The sequence below is a fragment of the Mya arenaria genome, chromosome 12 (genome assembly GCF_026914265.1).
Source record: "Mya arenaria isolate MELC-2E11 chromosome 12, ASM2691426v1".
Lineage (NCBI taxonomy): Eukaryota > Metazoa > Mollusca > Bivalvia > Myida > Myidae > Mya > Mya arenaria.
In genome coordinates this window covers 61,466,538-61,488,408 of record NC_069133.1, presented here as the reverse complement: position 1 = coordinate 61,488,408, position 21,871 = coordinate 61,466,538, and the positions used below count along the sequence as shown (strand labels likewise).

At 38.5% G+C, this 21,871-nt stretch overlaps 1 protein-coding gene across 7 annotated transcripts in view; it reads left to right on the top strand.

Annotated features, from left to right (window-relative positions):
• LOC128211633 (prolyl endopeptidase FAP-like) overlaps positions 1 to 21,871 on the top strand; it is a 169,606-nt gene that overhangs the window by 140,822 nt on the left and 6,913 nt on the right. For all 7 annotated transcript variants that reach the window (XM_052916621.1, XM_052916622.1, XM_052916626.1 and 4 more), the window contains exons 10-23: positions 1,974 to 2,068; positions 2,683 to 2,806; positions 3,066 to 3,104; positions 5,843 to 5,953; positions 6,315 to 6,397; positions 6,900 to 6,950; positions 7,250 to 7,428; positions 7,897 to 7,995; positions 10,738 to 10,877; positions 11,164 to 11,294; positions 11,957 to 12,008; positions 13,950 to 14,049; positions 18,738 to 18,802; positions 18,957 to 19,029. In XM_052916621.1, coding sequence (XP_052772581.1) covers positions 1,974 to 2,068; positions 2,683 to 2,806; positions 3,066 to 3,104; positions 5,843 to 5,953; positions 6,315 to 6,397; positions 6,900 to 6,950; positions 7,250 to 7,428; positions 7,897 to 7,995; positions 10,738 to 10,877; positions 11,164 to 11,294; positions 11,957 to 12,008; positions 13,950 to 14,049; positions 18,738 to 18,802; positions 18,957 to 19,029 — 1,342 coding nt within the window. The remainder of the gene's footprint in view (positions 1 to 1,973; positions 2,069 to 2,682; positions 2,807 to 3,065; positions 3,105 to 5,842; positions 5,954 to 6,314; positions 6,398 to 6,899; positions 6,951 to 7,249; positions 7,429 to 7,896; positions 7,996 to 10,737; positions 10,878 to 11,163; positions 11,295 to 11,956; positions 12,009 to 13,949; positions 14,050 to 18,737; positions 18,803 to 18,956; positions 19,030 to 21,871) is intronic.

Genomic DNA, 21,871 nt, shown 5'->3' with positions numbered 1-21,871 from the left:
CTGGGTATCATTAAACATATCTCGTGCGGCTGGGTATCATTAAACACGTCTCGTGCGGCTGGGTATCATTAAACATGTCTCGTGCGGCTGGGTATCATTAAACATATCTCGTGCGGCTGGGTATCATTAAACATGTCTCGTGCGGCTGGGTATCATTAAACATGTCTCGTGCGGCTGGGTATCATTAAACATGTCTCGTGCGGCTGGGTATCATTAAACATATCTCGTGCGGCTGGGTATCATCAAACATGTCTCGTGCGGCTGGGTATCATCAAACATGTCTCGTGCGGCTGGGTATCATCAAACATATCTCGTGCGGCTGGGTATCATTAAACATGTCTCGTGCGGCTGGGTATCATTAAACATATCTCGTGCGGCTGGGTATCATTAAACATGTCTCGTGCGGCTGGGTATCATTAAACATATCTCGTGCGGCTGGGTATCATTAAACATGTCTCGTGCGGCTGGGTATCATTAAACATGTCTCGTGCGGCTGGGTATCATTAAACATGTCTCGTGCGGCTGGGTATCATTAAACATGTCTCGTGCGGCTGGGTATCATTAAACATGTCTCGTGCGGCTGGGTATCATTAAACATGTCTCGTGCGGCTGGGTATCATTAAACATGTCTCGTGCGGCTGGGTATCATTAAACATGTCTCGTGCGGCTGGGTATCATTAAACATATCTCGTGCGGCTGGGTATCATTAAACATGTCTCGTGCGGCTGGGTATCATTAAACATATCTCGTGCGGCTGGGTATCATTAAACATATCTCGTGCGGCTGGGTATCATTAAACACGTCTCGTGCGGCTGGGTATCATTAAACATGTCTCGTGCGGCTGGGTATCATTAAAAATATATCGTGCGGCTGGGTATCATTAATCATTTCTCGTGCGGCTGGGTATCATTAAACATATCACGTGCGGCTGGGTATCATTAAACATATCTCGTGCGGCTGGGTATCATTAAACATATCTCGTGCGGCTGGGTATCATTAAACATATCTCGTGCGGCTGGGTAACATTAAACATATCTCGTGCGGCTGGGTATCATTAAACATGTCTCGTGCAGCTGGGTATCATTAAACATATTTCGTGCAGCTGGGTATCATTAAACATATCTCGTGCGGCTGGGTATCATTAAACATGTCTCGTGCGGCTGGGTATCATTAAACATGTCTCGTGCGGCTGGGTATCAGTAAACATGTCTCGTGCGGCTGGGTATCATTAAACATGTCTCATGCGGCTGGGTATCATTAAACATGTCTCGTGCGGCTGGGTATCATTAAACATGTCTCGTTCGGCATGGTATCATTAAACATGTCTCGTTCGGCATGGTATCATTAAACATTTCTCGTGCGGCTGGATATCATTAAACATATCACGTGCGGCTGGGTATTATTAAACATATCTCGTGCGGCTGGGTATCATTATGATATCTCATGATGCTATTATACATTAATCATGTATTATGAAACTGGGAAGCATTAAACATATAATTATGAGGCTAGGTTACAGTAAACATATTTTATGAGGCTAGGTTACAGTAAACATATTTTATGAGGCTAGGTTACAGTAAACATATTTTATGAGGCTAGGTTACAGTAAACATATTTTATGCAACAGGTTACATTAAAGATATCTCATGCGACTGGGTACAATAATCATATTTGATGCAGTTGGTAACATTCATCATATATCATGAGGCTTGGTCACCTTTAACATATCTCATGAGGCAGGGTAACGTTTAGCATATCTCATGAGGATTGGTAATATTAAACATATCTCAATGGGTAACATTAAACATATCCTATAAGGATTGGTAACAATAAGCATATCTCGAGACGTTTAGTTACATAACACATATCTTAATATGAGGCTGAGTATCATTTAACATTTATTAATAAGTTTTGTTACATTAAAATATAGCCTGAGGATGGATAATATCACACATGTTGTCCTTTTGTTTCAGCCAGGGACGGCTAACCCCGTAGCTACGCTCAGAGTATACAATGTTGCCAAAAATGAAACCAAAGAATTAAAGCCACCATTGTCATTCAGAAATGTGTAAGTAAAATTAATGTTGTTTTAAGAACCAAATAAATTGCAAATAGAGATGGTAAACATACATAAACAGAGAGATGGTAAACATACATAAACAGAATATAATTGAAGGAGGAAACGTTTGAATTATGACTGTTATGCTTTTTTTAAATATACATATATCTCACGGTATTTTGAAAGACAACAGCAATCAATATCATATGTCACCAAATATGGGGCATTAGTGATCACTTCTGTTGATAATAAACGCGAATGTGGGATTTTAAAAGCGACATTAAAACGTCCCAGTGAATCAAGTACATTGAATACTAAATAAACCTTAACACACCAAGGGTGGATCCAGAGTCTGACGTTAGAGGGGCGTAACTTAGGGGCTTACCTTTTAACTTGCGCCCCACCCCCTGAGCTTAAATTTGCAAGTTTTTTTGTGTTGACGGGGGTTTGGGGTTATTCCTCCCAAAGTTAACACTTTCTAACTAGTCCAATATGCTTATATTTTTATTACTTTTATTTTCTGTATTGAATAAAAATAAACTTTGGGGGATGGGCGACGGGTGTGCCCCCTCCCCCCCCCCCCGGATCCGGTTGTTTGGAGTCGTGTTTCTTTTATATTTCAGGTCACATTACTTTACGACTGTGACGTGGAAAGACACAAGTCATGTGATAATCACATGGTTAAATAGGGCTCAGAACGTTTCCATTATAACTATCTGTGATGTTACGAATACTCTGTGCTATGAGGTTTGTAAGTTTTAAATATATTTACGTATAAGTTAATGACTATATGATAATTTAGTTTCAGTGTATTGCCAATATCAGCAAACTCGTGCCTTAGGCTAAACACAAACACCATTTAACAGAAACAAGTAACGAGCTTAGATGTTAGATAAAATGTTTTTACAGCTTTCAGCTTCTTAATTCAAAACAAGAATTACAAAAACAATTCAAAAGTCAATTTAAGCAGATTTATTAAGCTAAATACTTTTTTTCATTTTTTCAGAATTTTAAGACAGAAGCAAAAACAGGCTGGCTTGAAATGGTATGTGTAACTATAAACTATAAATAGTGTGTTATAAAGCAATGCAATAATAAATGAGATATTTTTAGAATAGGTCATCTGACGACACTGGCGAAAGAAATGTTAAACCTGAACCATAATAAATGAAAGAATGTTAATTTTAACATGGGATAAATGAATACCTGATGATCCTTGAAATGCTTCAGCTCAGCGCAAGTAAGACAACTCAATAAGAAAATTTGGTGGTGAACAGTTGTTATCTCCCTTGTTTGGTTCGATAGTTTAAGGGACATAACAATTGTTTACTAGCGTCATATCCCGTTTTATATAGAGAACAAAACGAATTTGGATGCAATATATCAACGACGCGGCTGAATAGGTTTAAATGTGTATACATTTATGCATATGTTTTATTCATATGAGGGTATACAAAACTTTAAACATTCCAATAAGTGATTAAATAAATCATGTATCACCCGCACCACCCCGAACGGCAGCAAATTAGTAATTTCACAGTAAATGTCTGCGAGACAATTTTAGGAGATACATGTTTGTAGAAAATAATCCGTACACATAAGGTACCTAGGTGCGTAATCGCCGTCTTTTAGTTTATAAACAGAACAGAACAGAGCATTTATTGACTTATAATACTATAGTTTCTCGTCATTAAGATCATATTAAATAAAATATTAACACATATAATTCATTTCATATCAAGAGTGAGAAATATAATGCAATAAATTAGATACAATGATCATAATCAGTTGACATAAGTATCTTTACAGGCAATAGTTAATGTATTTATGAAGATATTCCTCGCTCTGTGATGGCTGTGTAACGCCGCATAACAGCATCGCCGCATAAACGTGTTTTTTTCAACGCATAAACAGGGCGACCATGTTTATAAGGCGACGCTCAACGCATAAAGCAGAAATTGCTTATATGGGGCGCAACTGTGCCTTTTTGCCACATAAAGAGGATTATCTTAACCATTTATAATAAAGCTAAAAAATAGGGTTCTTATATTTCAACAGAAAAGATGGTAATGATGATGATGATGATGATGATGATGATGATGATGATAATGATGATGTCCGTCCGTCAGTCCGTCCGTCCCGAAATCTTGTGACATGGGAGTCTCCAGAGAGAGTCACTTACATTTATTCATTGGTGTTTGAAGCTGTGTAACTGCTTTAATTATTTTTATTTCTATTGTACCAGTAACTAAATAATCATGGCCCTTGATTCAGTCAAAATTAAGATATTCTTTTCAGAATAATATTAGTGCTTGCATTGCTCTTTACCTATCACACATAGAGTCACTAAACTTGACACAAATGGTCACTGGCATGTGAAGTTGTGCACACGAGTTTTCATTTATACATACATAAATATATTAATGACAGTGTTATGGTCCTTGACCTAGTCAGTAAAAAATTGTTTTACATGTGTGTATTGTTATTTTGTGGCTCACATTGCCCTTTATCTTCCATTGAAGTTTTTCACAACTTTGCTAATTCTACGTTACGGTTACCACTGCCCCCATCCCACCCCGGCGTGAGTTTGGGGAATAGCGGGGGCTTTAACAGGGATTGGTTCAAAGGCACCGATCTTCCCCGGGGTGGGTGCAGTGGTTACAAATCACATGTGCATAACTAGTGAATTATTGCAATGGACATTGGAACAAGTAAAGTTTGAAAAATAGTATTATCAATCGGGCCAAACGTCATTCTAAACGTTTTCGCAGAACGATCAATTGGTTTGGTTTACATTTAAACCGATCTTACTAAATCTTTGTTAGAATTTACGTCTCAAAAAGTCTAGTTCAAAGCTTGGTTAAGTGGACACAAAAAACTAAGTCTTATCTTGAAACTTTATCAACCACTATTGTACTAGTATGTGTTTTAATTGATTTTTATGCGGCGAAAATGTGCCTTTTTGCCACAAAGGAAAGTCGGTTTCGTTTATGCGGCGATGCTGTTATGCGGCGTTACATGGCTGCATTACGGCTTATGAGAGTAATCGCCTGTAATGATCATCCTAGCAATGGGTAGACTACTGACAAGTACCCTGTCTTCATTATCGTTCAAATTTCTGGAAGGTAAGCGCGTGAAAATATAGCGATTATTCAAGCGCAGTGCTTTCCCATTACAAAGGAAAATAACCTCAGCATCTCACCAGCGGCAAGTATAAATAAAAAGAAAATTGAATAAGTTTTTTAAATTATCATTACTGTATCGGGCTAGCATTTCTGCATACAACATGTTTTATATCGATTGCTTAACTTTTCACGGACATCAAAACGGTTCCTTTACAATATAGATTAAGGAAAGTTGAAAGAAATGTATTGTATTCACTTGTCTTTCAATCTAAACATTTATCCATAGCCCCTTTCAGTATACATTAAAAATTGTAAAGATGTATCCCTAATGACCGCGTCGAAAGAATGAAAACCCCTCCGCGGGAGGGAGCCGTCATGCAGTTGTTCTCAGCTAAAAGCATGAGAAATACATAAATCTGTAATAACAAGTTGTACCCCCCCCCCACAGCGGAAAGGTGGCCTATGCACTTTAAACGCAAATCAGAACATTTAGTGTCAGATATAATCTTAGTTAGATTTTTACTGTTAGATATAATCTTAGTTAGATATTATATTTAATCTTAGTAAGATATTATATTTAATCTTAGTTAGATATTATATTTTATTATCAAGCTTAATATTTAGTTAGGTATTATATTTTATCAAGTCCCTTTTGCAGTCAGAGGCGCCATTTATTGCGGGGGACGCCTATTTCCTGATCTTGTCACAACGGGACGGTGACAATGGCAGCTTCAAACATATCGCTCACGTAGACGCCAACCATCAAGGGGTGAGCTATGTGCAGTTAATTTGATATAACTTAAGTTTTTTTAAGTTAAGTCTTCAGTAAATTACGTTTAGCAGAACCTTTGCATGCCAGTCAGGTTTTTATCACAGGAAGCCATCGTCGGATACTCGCCATGACCTATTATCTTCATATCAGAATGGATCGGCCGAAAGTTTATTTGGAAGGTTTTTTTTTTAAAGTATTAACACTTAAGACTCATTCGAAACAAAAGGCTAGGTTAGCATTTTTTATATAAAGCAACGTCAACCTAAGCTGCACGGTATATTCCTGTTAAAGGTTTTAATGACAAGTCAAAACATAATAGTTGCCGACCTTTTCAGTAAAACATACAACTTGCATTTAGGGTTCAGGCGTGAGCTACTTTGTGACCGAGGGCCCTCTGGATGTCGTTAGAATCGTCGGTTACAATGAAGATCTCAAAACTATGTAAGTAAATAACTAAACATCAAAATTGCACAGTACATCCTTGGTATAATGGGTTTGACGGAAAATTGGTTTAAATTGTTAATTGCTGTTTTTATTCATTTTGCGTCAGTGTCAATTAAAATATTAAGTGCCCATCGTTTTCCTAAAGGGAAATGCATTACTCCCATTATCGATATTACTGACCCTGTTGCTAATCAACTCAACCATATTCGTGCCCACGGTACTTTGATTTATGTACAGAACGCGGCATTTGGGCTCTTTGTATGTGTCTTAAAATTCATATTATATAATTCAGGGACATATGCAAGAAAAAGCAACATAATAACACCCTCTGGGATTTATAATAACCTGTTGTTTTTCTCACAATAAGTCACCAGAATGATATATTTCCCAGTTCAGACCCATACAATGAGCCAACCGCCTTTGTTTCGCAATAATAACTATGTATCATTTATTTAATAAAGATCCATTCCATACAGTTTTGTTTTATGTCATGTTTTAGATATTTTCTCGCTGTTCGTCAGGAAGATCCTCGGGAGAGACATTTATATAGGTAGGTCCGAATTTACGATATTTCGTTTTCCAATCAGTGTAAATATAAATGGAATAGATGTCTGATGCTTTGAAAAACTATTATTATTATTATTATTATTATTATTATTATTATTATTATTATTATTATTATTAGTATTATTATTATTATTATTATTATTATTATTATTTACAACAAATGATCAACGATATATGCGAGACTTATTATTGTCAAATTGAAGAATATGCTATATAAACGTATTAAGCAGCAGTATTATGAATTCAGTAATTCGATCTAAATTACGTATGCCATATTAATAGCGCCACGACATCAAAGACCGACCAGTCATTCCGGGTAGTGCGCTGTTTGACGTGTGACGTCAATGACGAGTGTCTGTACGTCGACGCCACGTTCAACAATAACTCCAGCTATTACGTTTTGACGTGTAAGGGACCAGGCGTTCCTAACCATCAGCTTATGTCGACACCTGACATATATGGTATTTTTTTTCGTTTGCAACCTCCAACATAGGGACCGCTCCTGTCGCTACGCGTACAGATTAAAAATGCATAGTCGACACTTGGCCAACTTTATTTATACATTACCGGTTATAAGCGAAACATGGAATCAGGCTGGCACCCAGACGATATTTGCCGATATAACCATTATTTGCATGTCTCTCGACGTTCGCCGATTTACGCTGTTGGCTCGTTGGTATCCAGATAGTAACTGGCATATTCCGGCGTAGGCGGCTGAAGTCTGTGAGGTGTTTTACGAAGGGAAATCCTACCTTATGAATCACTATTATCGCTCAAAAGATAGAAATAAAAGATAAACATTCATTATGTATAATTATTTCCATGGATATTGGCCGTTTTCATTTAAATTATTAATATCCTCGAGCGTTAGATTCGTTCCTTATTATTTGCCGTAAGGTTAAACTGACTCTTGTTTCCTTTCATTTCAGTAAAAATGTTGTTTGACAATCCGGGCCTTAAAGCGGCGTTGGTCGGGAAACGAGTTCCAACCACAAAATTCCTCCAGCTGAAAACAGACGGCGATGAAGGTACTTGGGGCTGAAAAGCCGTTCTATTTATAGATTGATAGATCAGTTGTAGAGGTGGCAAAACAGCGTTTTAACAATTGTTACTGTATTGGCACGATTGTTTGAATGAACGCTATCAGTTATGTCACAGGGTTAAAAATGACAGAAGCTAAAAAGAATATGCGATAACTCCGGAGATCGAAACTTGGACGCCCTGTTTGACATGGGATTACATGAACGATTGGAAGGGCCACAGGAGCTCTACAAATCTAGCCAACCAGCTCAAATAACCACATAGTCTCTCAACCTAGTTACAACCTTGACAGGCATTACCATTTCCTCACCCCTACGTATACCCAATGGCGTTGAAAATTATGAAAAAATACGCCCAACTAAAGCAAACAAAATAAATCGCTCTAATTTTAAAGCAAGAACTCACTTACTTAATATAACAATATTACATTGGACATACAATTTTTTTTCTCTTTTTCCCACCCATATTCGTTGCTGAAGTAGGAAGGAGGGGCTTTACACGCCCCAACAAAATCAAAACGAGACTATTCGTCTCAATTCACAACTATGTAGTAAAAGTGTAAATAGTCCTATCATTTGGACGCCATTATAAAAGTAGCCATGTAGGACGCCATTATGAAAATAGCCTTGTTTGAAGTCAAAGTAAAAGTATCCCTGTAGGATGCCAAAGTGAAAGTAGACCAGAAGGACGCCAAAGTGAAAGTAGACCAGAAGGACGCCAAAGTTACAGTAGACCAGAAGGACGCACAATGATAGTAGACCAGAAGGACGCAAAAGTCAAAGTAGACCAGAAGGACGCCAAATCTAAAGTAAACCAGAAGGACGCCAAAGTGAAAGTGGACCAGAAGGACGCCAAAGTGAAAGTAGAACAGAAGGACGCCAAAGTGACAGTAGACCAGAAAGACGCCAAAGTGAAAGTAGACCAGAAGGACACCAAAGTGAAAGTAGACCAGAAGGACGCCAAATCGAAAGTAGACTAGAAGGACGCAAAAGTAAAAGTAGACCAGAAGGACGCCAAAGTGAAAGTAAACCTGTAGGACGCCTAAGTGAAAGTAGCGCTGTAGGACGCCAAATCGAAAGTAGCCCTGTGTCATATGACGGCAAAGTGAAAGAAGCCCTGAAGGACGCCAAAATGAAAATAGACCTTTAGGACGCGATAGTGAAAGTAGACCAGTAGGACGCCTAAGTGAAAGTAAGCCTGTAGGACGCCATAGTGAAAGTAGCCCTGTAGAACGCCAAAGTGAAAGTAGCCCTGTAGGACGCCAGAGTTAAAGTAGCCCTGAAGGACGCCAGAGTGAAAGAAGCCCTGTAGGACGTCAAAATGAAAATAGACATGTAGAACGCCATAGTAAAAGTAGACCTATAGGACGCCATAGTAGAAGTAGTTCTGTAGGACACCAAAGTGAAAGAAACCCGCAAGGACGCCATAGAAAAGTAGCTCTGTAAGACACCATAATGAAAGTAGCCCCGTAGGACGCCAAAGTGAAAGGAACTCTGAAGGACGCCAAAGTGAAAGTAGACCCGTAGGACGCAAAAGTGAAAGTAAGCCTGTAGGACGCAAAAGTGAAAGAAGCCCTGTAGGACGCCAAAGTGAAAGTAGCCCTGAAGGACGCCATAGTAAAAGTAGACCTATAGAACGCCAAAGTGAAAGTAAACCTGTAGGACACGATAGTAAAAGAAGACCTGTAGGACACCATAGTGAAAGTAAATTGTAGGACGCCATAGTAAAATTAGGCCTGCGGACGCCAAAGTGAAAGTAGCCCTGTAGGACACCATAGTGAAAGTAGCCCTGTAGGAAGCCCAAATGAATGTAGCCCTGTAGGACGCCAGAGTAAAAGTAACCCTATAGGACACCATAGTGAAAGTAGCCCTGTAGGACGCCAAAGTGAAAGTATTCCTGTAGGACGCCATAGTTAAAGTAGCCCTGAAGGACGCCATAGTGAAAGAAACCCTGTAGGACGTCAAAATGAAAGTAGACATGTAGAACGCCATAGTAAAAGTACATCTATAGGACGCCATAGTAAAAGTAGTTCTGTAGGACACCAAAGTGAAAGAAGCCCGTTAGGACGCCATAGAAAAGTAGCTCTGTAGGACACCATAGTGAAAGTAGCCCCGTAGGACGCCAAAGTGAAAGTAGCCCTGAAGGATGCCAAAGTGAAAGTATATCCGTAGGACGCCAAAGTGAAAGTAAACCTGTAGGACGCCAAAGTGAAAGTAAACCTGTAGGACGCCAAAGAGAAAGTAGCCCTGTATGACGTCAAAATGAAAGTAGCCCTGAAGGACACCATAGTCAAAGTAACCCTGTATGACACCATAGTGAAAGTAGCCCTGAAGGACGACAAAGTGAAAGTATACTTGTAAGTGCTAAAGTTAAAGTAGACCTGTAGGACGCCCAAGTGAATGTAGCCCTGTAGGACGTCATGAAAAGTAGCCATGTAGGACGTCATAGTGAAAGTAGACCTGTAGTACGCCAAAGTGAAAGTAGACCTGTAGGATGCCAAAGTGAAAGTAGCTCGCCAATAATATACCACATAATAACTGCATAAGTGATGAAAAGAAGTACCAGTATATCTTAATTGTTAAAAGGATTGCAAATTGATAGGCCCGATGTACATTATCAGCGTAAACCGAATAGCCTCATTTTTATGTGCATATGATCAATATCCACTTTCAAAACCAATACGGAAATAGCGGAGAAAATGCGTTTGCTAATATAAACAAATATTTCAGAGGTGTGGGTGAAGGTTCTGTACCCGCCCCAACTAAAGCAAGACGAGATCATCCGATACAACCTCCTCGTCAAGGTTTACGGGTCGCCGGGCACGCAGCTCGCTACGCACGAGTATGAAATCACGTGGGAACACTTCCAGGTATGGTTAATATGGGAAATATACTGAGTGTTGCGGGAAATATGAATACATTTTCATATTTTTGTTGTGGTACGGAAAAATAAATACATTTCACCTACTGTAAATGCCATTAAATATTTACTTTTTATAAACTTTATTTTGCTTATGCGACAATTTTGTTACTTGGGTCACGCATAAGTGGCCAGAAAACATGCATGGATTATTAAGTGTGTATGCACTGATGTTGTGGCTAGTTTCTTCCCAATAAGATCTTTTTAAATGTCGAATAAAATTCCTTCCCCTCCAGTGTAGCGCGAACGACCTTATCATAGCGTTCGTTGACGGGCGGGGGTCGGGCGGACGCGGAGACAAGTGGCTGCACGCCGTACATCGCCACCTAGGCCGTCTTGAGACGGAGGACGTTATTGCCGTCGGCAAGTGAGTATTACTAAACAATTACTATTATCAAAAGCATTATTTTCACACAAGATCAGATATCTATTCAGAACAAAAAGTGCAAGAGTTGTAAATGAGGTCGTGGTGGACCGAACAATTTGGTATTTTGGGGCTCATTATCAAAGTGTCGGGTATCTGTGGGTTATGTTTTAGAAAAAAATCGCAATATAATAGCCTGCTCAACTTTTGTTTTGTTTGAGGCCGTTTATAGGATTTCAATCAAACTTTACCGAATTGTAAGCCTCTACGGAAGCTGACGTACGTAAAATGGTACCAAAGCAACATTTCGGGTTTCGGATATAAATCTTTATTACTATGGTATTTATTCCAACTTCATGTCAAAATCTACATCACTATATACAAATTGGTACATAAAAAACCTTTTGGTGATAAAAGGCGTATTCATTGAGTAAGCAGTTATTTTGTGTATTGCATAACCATACTTAATCAGCATAATTATGATCTAGTACTATAATCATTTGCAATGTCAGCGTTGGTTAAGATGACCTGCATGTGATATATAGTACATTGACTAATTCCATATCTTCCATTCCAAGAGATGTAAATATGGCATCAGGGACGTGCAGATGTACGGCTATACGAGTATGACAGACCTGTAATGCCAGTGCATCCCTGTATTTCAGATATTTCAAAAACCTCAAGTACGTCGGGGATCAGATCGGGATCTGGGGCGTGGTAGGTATTAGTCTCTAGTCTATTTATAAAATTCTCATGTCTGGGAGATACATTTGGCGCCAAGTCGTCAAATTTAAGGTATTCCATCCAATAGAATCCTAACCATTACATACCTCCGTTCGCCACAATGGTTATCGGGTTTACAAGATAGTTTTCATATAAGTTTATGGGGGGTTTTTTTTTTTTTGGGGGGGGGGCTTTTGACGAAAAAGCTCAGCGCGAGCCTAAACACTCTTCAAATAAAAAATGTTGGTGCGGGAAGACTTGCATAAATATGTATTATGTTATTCTAAATTTGCTTAGATCACAATCCTATTTTGTTTGTATCTTTAACAGCGGTTAGCTTTGAATGAATCTAAATTTTGAAACTGTTGATGGTAATTTACTGTATCGATTTTGGCCATAAAATAATCATAATATTACTTCAATGAAATATAATATAATGTTATTAATTAGGTGATTTCATATTGGCTTAGTTATTTGTCCGAGGTTAGCTGTATTTGCCTGAGCCCGAAAGGGCGAAGGCAAATACAGCTGACCGAGGACAAATAACTGGGCCAATATGAAATCACCTAATGAATAAGTATCTTATTAATTAACTATTACCGTTTTGGTTAAAAACATTCTTATAACTTACCTTCAGTTCACATTGAAGCCGTATTTATCCCTTATTCATTTATGGTGTCTGCTTTTCTAGACTTGACTTTGCTGATTTTGACATGCATCCTTAAAGTGACATTGCACATACTTATGAATAAAGCACTGTACATTGTAAGAAAGCATGTCTTTTCGTCTTATTTTGTAAATCGTTTGCCAAAGCGTCAAATGTTTCACCTTCGTCGTTCATTGTCGGCGTACAAAATCATAATAGTCGTAATATCCACCAACGGGTTAAATACAACTGTTATATCAAACCGTACAAAGTGGTTCAATCATTCAATAGGTTCAAGTATTCTAAATAAAGTTATACGAAGCACAATTTTTTTTTAAAAGTCGGTAAACGGAAAACAAAATGGCTACCTTTAAAAAGCAATTTCCAGCATATTTTTCATATTAGGCGAGTTTGACAGCCAATGAAAATGGCCCTTTCTCAAATCCTATATTAGGCGAGTTTTGTAGCCAATCAGAACGGAGGAAAATCATATTAGGCGAGTTTTGTTGATATAGGACGAGTTTGGTCGATATTGAGCGAATTCTGGCATATATTGTCTTCAATTGTCTGGAATTGATACCGCATTTGTGTCTGTATCTCGTCAAATACGTAATAGTTGATTTATAAGTTGTTATATTATCAAGAAAGACGAAATCAAATTACTATGAGCAGCTGCCTAAATTTTATTACATCAATTGGATTGGTATTATGTTAGATTTCAACGCCTTTCGATGCCTTGTGACCACATATTTAAAAGGTAAAGGCCCATATTTTGAATGTTCAACGTAAAAAGGCGTTGTAGTGAAATGATTTTGGTCAGACTGATTTAGTTTTCTTTTTCTATTGATCAAATGCTTTTTAAAATGTGACCAAAACAGGAGCGCCGCGCACCGAAGGCAAACGCTCGTCTGGTGTATTTTGTTCAGCCGAACATGGAACAACACTCAACAAATATTAGAGTTATGTGCCTTGCTGTACTATATGCGCGTATTGACTATGAAAACATGTGTACCAAGTTCAATTTGACTATGTTGAAAGGTGTTTAGCCTTTGTCAAGGATAATTAATTATGGCGTATGCTTTAACAATACCTGACTTTTCTTCGAAAATTATACGGCTTTAACAATACCTGACTTTTCTTCGAAAATTATACGGCCTACGAAGGATCAAGTTGGATTTATTAACTTCTTGTGTAAAATCATAAAACTGGATCCATAGCTTATAAATTTAACAAATTCTAAATTATAATGCTTATTCAAATAAACTTAATCAAAACCTGTTTTATTTCAGTCGCATGGCGGGTTCTTGACGTCAGCCGTGCTAGGTTCCCCTGGAAACGTTTTTTCGTGCGGGGTTGCCGTCGCCCCCGTCACGGACTGGCGATATTACGGTAGGTGACTCTTAAACGTGACGACGGTTATTTATACATGGTTTTGAAATCTAAATAAATTAGGGTAACGCAATGTTTATTCTTACTTGATACATAATTTATTTTCCAAAGTGCGAGATATCTTTAGCGTTACTGTTTAGCCTTATAATGATGAGTCACTTCTACGCGCTGCACGTTATATTTAGCCGGTATGATGATGGCCAGTGTTATTATGGAGCTTAGCTCCTTCCTGTCAGTGTTATAATGGAGCTAAGCTTCTTCTTGTATGTGTTATATTGGAGCTAAGCTTCTGCCTGTCAGTGTTATATTGGAGCTTAGCTTCTTCCTTTCAGTGTTATAATAGAGCTAAGCTTCTTCCTGTCAGTGTTATAATGGAGCTTAGCTTCTGCCTGTCAATGTTATAATAGAGCTAAGCTTCTTCCTGTCAGTGTTATAATGGAGCTTAGCTTCTTCCTGTCAGTGTTATAATGGAGCTAAGCTTCTTCCTGTCAGTGTTATAATGGAGCTTAGCTTCTGCCTGTCAATGTTATAATAGAGCTTAGCTTCTGCCTGTCAATGTTATAATGGAGCTAAGCTTCTTCCTGTCAGTTTTATAATGGAGCTTAGCTTCTGCCTGTCAATGTTATAATGGAGCTAAGCTTCTGCCTGTCAATGTTATAATAGAGCTAAGCTTCTTCCTGTCAGTGTTATAATGGAGCTAAGCTTCTTCCTACCAGTGTCATAATGCCTTAATGTAGCTAAGCTTCTTCCTATCAGTTTTATAATGCGTTAATGGAGCTAAGCTTCTTCCTATCAGTGTAATAATGGAGCTAAGCTTCTTCCTGTCAGTGTTATAATGCCTTAATGGAGCTAAGCTTCTTCCTGTCAGTGTTATAATGGAGCTAAGCTTCTTCCTGTCAGTGTTATAATGCCTTAATGGAGCTAAGCTTCTTCCTGCCAGTGTTATAATGGAGCTAAGCTTCCTCCTGTCAGTGTTAAAATGCCTTAATGGATCTAAGCTTCTTCCTGCCAGTGTTATAATGGAGCTAAGCTTCTTCCTGTCAGTTTTATAATGCCTTAATGGAGCAATGCTTCCTCCTGTCAGTGTTATAATGCCTTAATGGAGCTAAGCTTCTTCCTGTCAGTGTTATAATGGAGCTAAGCTTCTTCCTGCTAGTGGTATTAGCCTTAAAGGAGCATAGCTTCTTCCTGTCAGTGTTATAATGGAGCTCAGCTTCTTCCTGCCAGTGCTTTAATGCCTTAATGGAGCTAAGCTTCTTCCTGTCAGTGTTATAATGGATCTCAGCTTCTTCCTGCCAGTGCTTTAATGCCTTACTGGGGCTAAGCTTCTTCCTATCAGTGTAATAATGGAGCTAAGCTTCCCCCTGTCAGTGTTAAAATGGAGCTAAGCTTCCTCCTGTCAGTGTTATAATGGAGCTAGGCTTCCTCTTGTCAGTCTTATAATGGATCTTAGTTTCTTCCTGTCAGTGTTATAATGGAGCTAAGCTTCTTCGTGTCAGTGCTATAATGGAGCTTAGCTTTTTCCTGTCAGTGTTATAATGGAGCTAAGCTTCCTCCTGTCAGTGTTATAATGGAGCTTGGCTTCCTCCTGTCAGTGTTATAATGGAGCTTAGCTTTTTCCTGTCAGTGTTATAATGGAGCTTAGCTTTTTCCTGTCAGTGTTATAATGGAGCTAAGCTTCCTCCTGTCAGTGTTATAATGGAGCTAAGCTTCCTCCTGTCAGTGTTATAATGGAGCTTAGCTTTTTCCTGTCAGTGTTATAATGGAGCTAAGCTTCCTCCTGTCAGTGTTATAATGGAGCTAAGCTTCCTCCTGTCAGTGTTATAATGGAGCTAAGCTTCCTCCTGTCAGTGTTATAATGGAGCTAAGCTTCCTCCTTCAGTGTTATAATGGAGCTAAGCTTTTTCCTGTCAGTGTTAAAATGGAGCTTAGCTTCCTCCTGTCAGTGTTATAATGGAGTTTGGCTTCCTCTTGCCAGTGTTATAATGGAGCTTAGCTTTTTCCTGCCAGTGTTAAAATGGAGCTTAGCTTCTTCCTGACTGTGTCATAATGGTTATAATATATTCTGCCTGTCAGTGTTATAATGTTAAACTTCGCTTACTGACATTAGTATTCGGGTACTCGGGCGATCGATCGAGTACTCGTTACCATCCCAAAAACAATAAATAAATATCCAATATTTAGGCATTTCGAGGTTTTCTGACATTGTTTAACTGCAGTAAATCATATAGTTACTTTTCGCTAGATAGTTGGTACAAGAGAACTCTGATAAATTGGAAGATAAAACTAAATATTTTAGGTTAAATGTAACTCATTATTACAGGTCATATGACACTAGAGCAGGAGTTCATTCCGATCAAACCACTGGTTTTCTGTCATGTGCCATTGCGGTTTGTTCATTCAGCTCAACTAAACATTATTAATTGCAATAAACATATATGAATGTTCATAGCAATAACAACATATGCACATGCAAATGTTTAGGCAACAAATTGTTTTAACAGATGAGCAAAACGGATACTGTAGCCATATATTATAGTAGATTACAAGGTATGTAGGACTTAAAAAATGGTAAATTTGAAAAACCACAATAATCAAATATGGTCAACGTGTTTTGGCTATTCCGTATATTAAGTATAATAATTATGGTTCAAAACCGAGAACGATTTGAAATAAAATTAACCTATTTTTATCGAAATTTTCTCAAAATTATTCATCGACTTAATCAAATCTAGGCCAAGTTTGAACCTGTGTCATTTGGAAAATAAAATTGGGCCACACTATATACCAGAGTGGGGGGTGGGGGGGGGGGTATTGAAGCCTGTCATGGTACTTGTTTGAGGTGATGATACGTGATTGCAGTCTGATTCATCGAAGTATCCAGCATGATGAGCCGTTCACGATGACCGCCTAGCGTCCTCTGTCCCCGAGTTTCCATGGGATGTGTGCCACAATGGCGGGGATGAAGTTGCAACTTGTATAGATAACTATAAGAATATATGCGAACTTAATTTCATGAATATTCCAAATGGGAAACTAGTTGTTAGGAGGAAGTTAAGTTTCACTCATAGATGCTATGCCGCAGCTCACAATGGGGGTCAGCTTTACATCTCATCTGGCACCACGATTTACGTCTACACGATGTCGGGACAGCTGGTGAAGAAGCTGTACGAGGGCGACACGGGTTTGGGTGCGGTGAGGACATCTGCCATTAGTAACGATGGGAAGAGAATCTACATCACAAACCCCTGAATGAACTCATCACACTAGACAACATGGGCAACACGCTGGCCACTCTCACCGACCCTGACATGATATACCCTCAATGGGTACACGTGACGTCTGGTGGACACGTGTTTGTCTGCTGCTCTAAAACAGTGCTGCAAGTTGACAAGGACGGGAAGACGAAGTTGACCACACTGGTCAAGAACGAAGACGGAGTAAACTCCCCCTGTGCTTTATTCTTCAGCAGCCGTATTTCCATTCTGGTTGTCGGCGGGCAGAAGGACACGCTTTTCGTTATCAAAATACAATGAAAAACAATACGAATATGTTTACTGTGTTGCGAATATTGAAAGTAACGGCCGACATGGAATTAAATACTATATTATATAAAATTAATAATCAACTGCGTCACCGCCACCTTAATGTATACACTCTGGTAGACATTGTCCAGAAAGAGCAGGCTTTTAATGAAGCCAAAACAATCCAGCATGACGGAAAGCAACGGTCAAGAAAGCTGGCCTACCGTGAGTTTGAGCAAAGGCTCATTAGGCTTAATTAAGCACCAGCTGCAAATTGGCCATATAGATATAATGGCATGTATTGATGCTGCTGCCCATTTATTAAAACTGAAGTAAATGTGTGTGCAAAGGTAGCATAAAAGTTTTGTAGTATGAGGAGTTAATATGTTTTAATTTCACATCAATCAATACATCAATTATAAATATTTTAATATGTATGCTATTTATTTATACTGTTAAAACGTGTTTAATCCCAGTGCTTTGTTATTCTACAGTTTTCTTCACAGTATTGTACATTCTTGCATTTTTAAATTTATGAATTGCAAATAAAAATTAGCTCTATATTGGTGTTATTTTATGAAATTTAAGAACAACGATTTCAAAACTTGAAACGCAACTTTTTCATCACAGTATAGCAAGTTTCGCCAATAATCACCTATCAACTCTATTATTTCAACACTCCATGCATCTCCCCAACCCCAACCTCAATTTCTCAGGGAAAAATAGCGGTTGGGAAAGTGGTAACTATTTAGTAGAGGTCAACCCCAGAACGATGCTGCTTGTCCTACGGAAAGACCCTTGATTGGCGCATAACGCCATTGGACCAGGAATCCATCTAATTTCACATCGTTTACAAATATGTAGGCAGCGGAATTGAAATAATTCGATTTTGTTTTTTGTTTGTTCATAATGTATTGCTTTTTTTCTTTGTAAAAACAGGGAATTTCAGAGGCTCATTTAGGGAAAATCAGGGTCCGCCGAGCGTACTGGCTACGGCAAAGTAGGGTTAAAAGCCTTGGCTATTAATTAATCGAATAATAATAATAGTTTATTGCAACTTTTAAAATATGTATTTTGGTATTCGAATATTCGATCATAAGAATTATTGAATATTCGAATATCAGTTTTTGCCATTCGTTTGCATCCCTGTATTAATTATTTCAGATACATTCTACTCAGAAAAATACATGGGGTTGCCTACAGAGGAAGACAACTTAGAAGGTTATAATGTAAGTTCAGATATTTCAGACGTGAACCATATTACGAAAATGGCCTATTTCTAAAGTTTTATATAAGATATGTATTAATTTTTACAATTGAACACCATAATCCGGAAAATATACATGCATCATTCGGAGTAATATTACCTTACATGTGTTTCAGAGTGCCAACATATCACGTTACGCTTCCAACTTCCGTCGGTCAAGGTTCCTTATAGCCCATGGTACGGGCGACGGTAAGATACACTTGCTATTAAATTACTTCAGCTTTAATAAGTCCGTATTACCTTCCATTTCTCTCTATTCTAGTCCGCATTACCTTCCATTTCTCTCTATACGAGTCCGTATTGCCTTCCATTTCTCTCTATACGAGTCCGTATTGCCTTCCATTTCTCCCTATACTAGTCCGTATTACCCTTCCATTTCTCTCTATTCTAGTCCGTAGTACCTTCCATTTCTGTCTATACTAGTCCGTAATACATCCCATTTCTCTCTATTCTAGTCCGTATTACCTTCCATTTTTCTCTATTCTAGTCTGTATAACCTACCATTTCTCTCTATACTAGTCCGTATTACCCTTCTATTGCTTTCTATTCTAGTCAGTATCACCTTCCATTTCTCTCTATTCTAGTCCGTATAACCTTCCAGCCCTCTCTATTCTAGTCCGTATAACCTTCCATTTCTCTCTATACGAGTCCGTATTACCTTCCATTTCCCTCTTTTCTAGTCCGTATTACCTTCCATTTCTCTCTATTCTAGTCTGTACTTCCTTCTATTTCTCTCTATTCTAGTCCGTATTGCCTTCCATTTCTCTCTATACTATTCCGTATTACCCTCCCATTTCTCTCTATACGAGTCCGTATTACCCTTCCATTTCTCTCTATACGAGTCCGTATTGCCTTCCATTTCTCTCTATACGAGTCCGTATTGCTTTCTATTTCTCTCTATACTAGTCCGTATTACCCTTCCGTTTCTCTCTATACTAGTCCGTAATACCTCCAATTTTTCTCTATTCTAGTCCGTAATACCTTCCATTTCTCTCTATTCTAGTCTGTATTACCTAGTACGATTTCTCTCTTTACTAGTCCGTAATACCTCCCTTTTCTCTCTATTCTAGTCTGTATTACCTACCATTTCTCTCTATACTAGTCCATATTACCCTTCCATTTCTTTCTATTCTAGTCCGTTTTACCTTCTATTTCTCTCTATTCTAGTCCGTATTCCCTTCCAGTTCTCTCTATTCTAGTCCGTATTACCTTCCATTTCTCTCTATACGAGTCCGTATTACCTTCCATTTCACCCTTTCTTTTCTAGTCCGTATTACCTTCCATTTTTCGCTATTCTAGTCCAAATGACCTACCGTTTCTCTCTATACTAGTCCGTATTACCATTTCATTTCTCTTTATACTAGTCCATATTACCTTCCATTTCCCTTTATTCACATCCGTATTACCTTCTATTTCTCTCTATTCTAGTCTGTACTTCCTTCTATTTCTCTCTATTCTAGTCCGTATTGCCTTCCATTTCTCTCTATTCTAGTCCGTTTTACCTTCCATTTCTCTCTATTCTAGTCTGTATTACCTACAATTTATCTCTATACTAGTTCGTATTACCTTCCATTTCTCTCTATTCTAGTCTGTATTACCTACCATTTCTCTCTATACTAGTCCGTATTACCCTTCCATTTCTCTCTAGTCTAGTCCGTATTACCCTTCCATTTCTCTCTATTCTAGTCTGTATTACCTACCATTTCTCTCTATACTAGTCCGTATTACCTTCTATTTCTCTCTATTTTAGTCTGTATTACCTACCATTTCTCTCTATACTAGTCCGTATTACCTTCTATTTCTCTCTATTCTAGTCCGTATTACCTTCTATTTCTCTCTATTCTAGTCCGTATTTCCTTCCAGTTCTCTCTATTCTAGTCCGTATTTCCTTCCATTTCTCTCTATACGAGTCCGTATTTCCTTCCATTTCTCTCTGTACAAGTCCGTATTACCTTCCATTTCTCTCTATTCTAGTCCGTATTACCTTCCGTTTCTCTCTGTACAAGTCCGTATTTCCTTCCATTTCTCTCTATACGAGTCCGTATTACCTTCCGTTTCTCTCTGTACAAGTCCGTATTACCTTCTATTTCTCTCTATTCTAGTCCGTATTTCCTTCCATTTCTCTCTATTCTAGTCCGTATTTCCTCCCATTTCTCTCTATTCTAGTCCGTATTACCTTCCATTTCTCTCTATACGAGTCCGTATTTCCTTCCATTTCCCTCTTTTATAGTCCGTATTTCGTTTCATTTCTCTAGTCCGTATTACCTTCTATTTCTCTCTATTCTAGTCTGTACTTCCTTCTATTTATCTCTATTCTAGTCCGTATTGCCTTCCATTTCTCTCTATTCTAGTCCGTATTACCTTCCATTTCTCTCTATACTAGTCCGTATTACCTTCCATTTCTCTCTATACGAGTCCGTATTACCTTCCATTTCTCTCTATACTAGTCCGAAATACCTTCCATTTCTGGACTCATTTGTTAAAGAGAGTTCGTCACTTAGTTTTCAGGCTCTACCAATCTATAATTCGTGAATATAGGCCGAGTGTGAAAGACTTAATAATTATGTATCAATATATACAACATTACATATTATTGTCTTCTTATTGTATATGGGGCTGTGTTGTAGTATAGGTAGGCAGTTCGCCCATATCCCGAGAGGATGTGACTTTGATCCAAAGAGGGGCGCACTTTTTTGTCTAGCCACTCAGACACTGGTTTCTCCCAGATAAGTAGTGACAAATATTCGGCCATACTAGAAATCCCTATTTTGCCAACGGGCAAAGATAAAATGTACCCGTATGAACCTTTTTTACCGGTTTTACCGAGTTTCCGCAACACAACCTACGCTCGGGTTGGGATTATAAGTTGTTTTTTTTCCATGGCCGCTCGTTTAGGGTTGGTTCATCACCAACCCGAGCGTAGGTTGTTTTGCTAAAACGAGGATTAGCTCGTTTACGCAGAAATCCCTGGGCGAGTGTTGGGATCTTACACGAGCCGCCATGGTAAATGCTCTTACTCCCACTTAAGTTA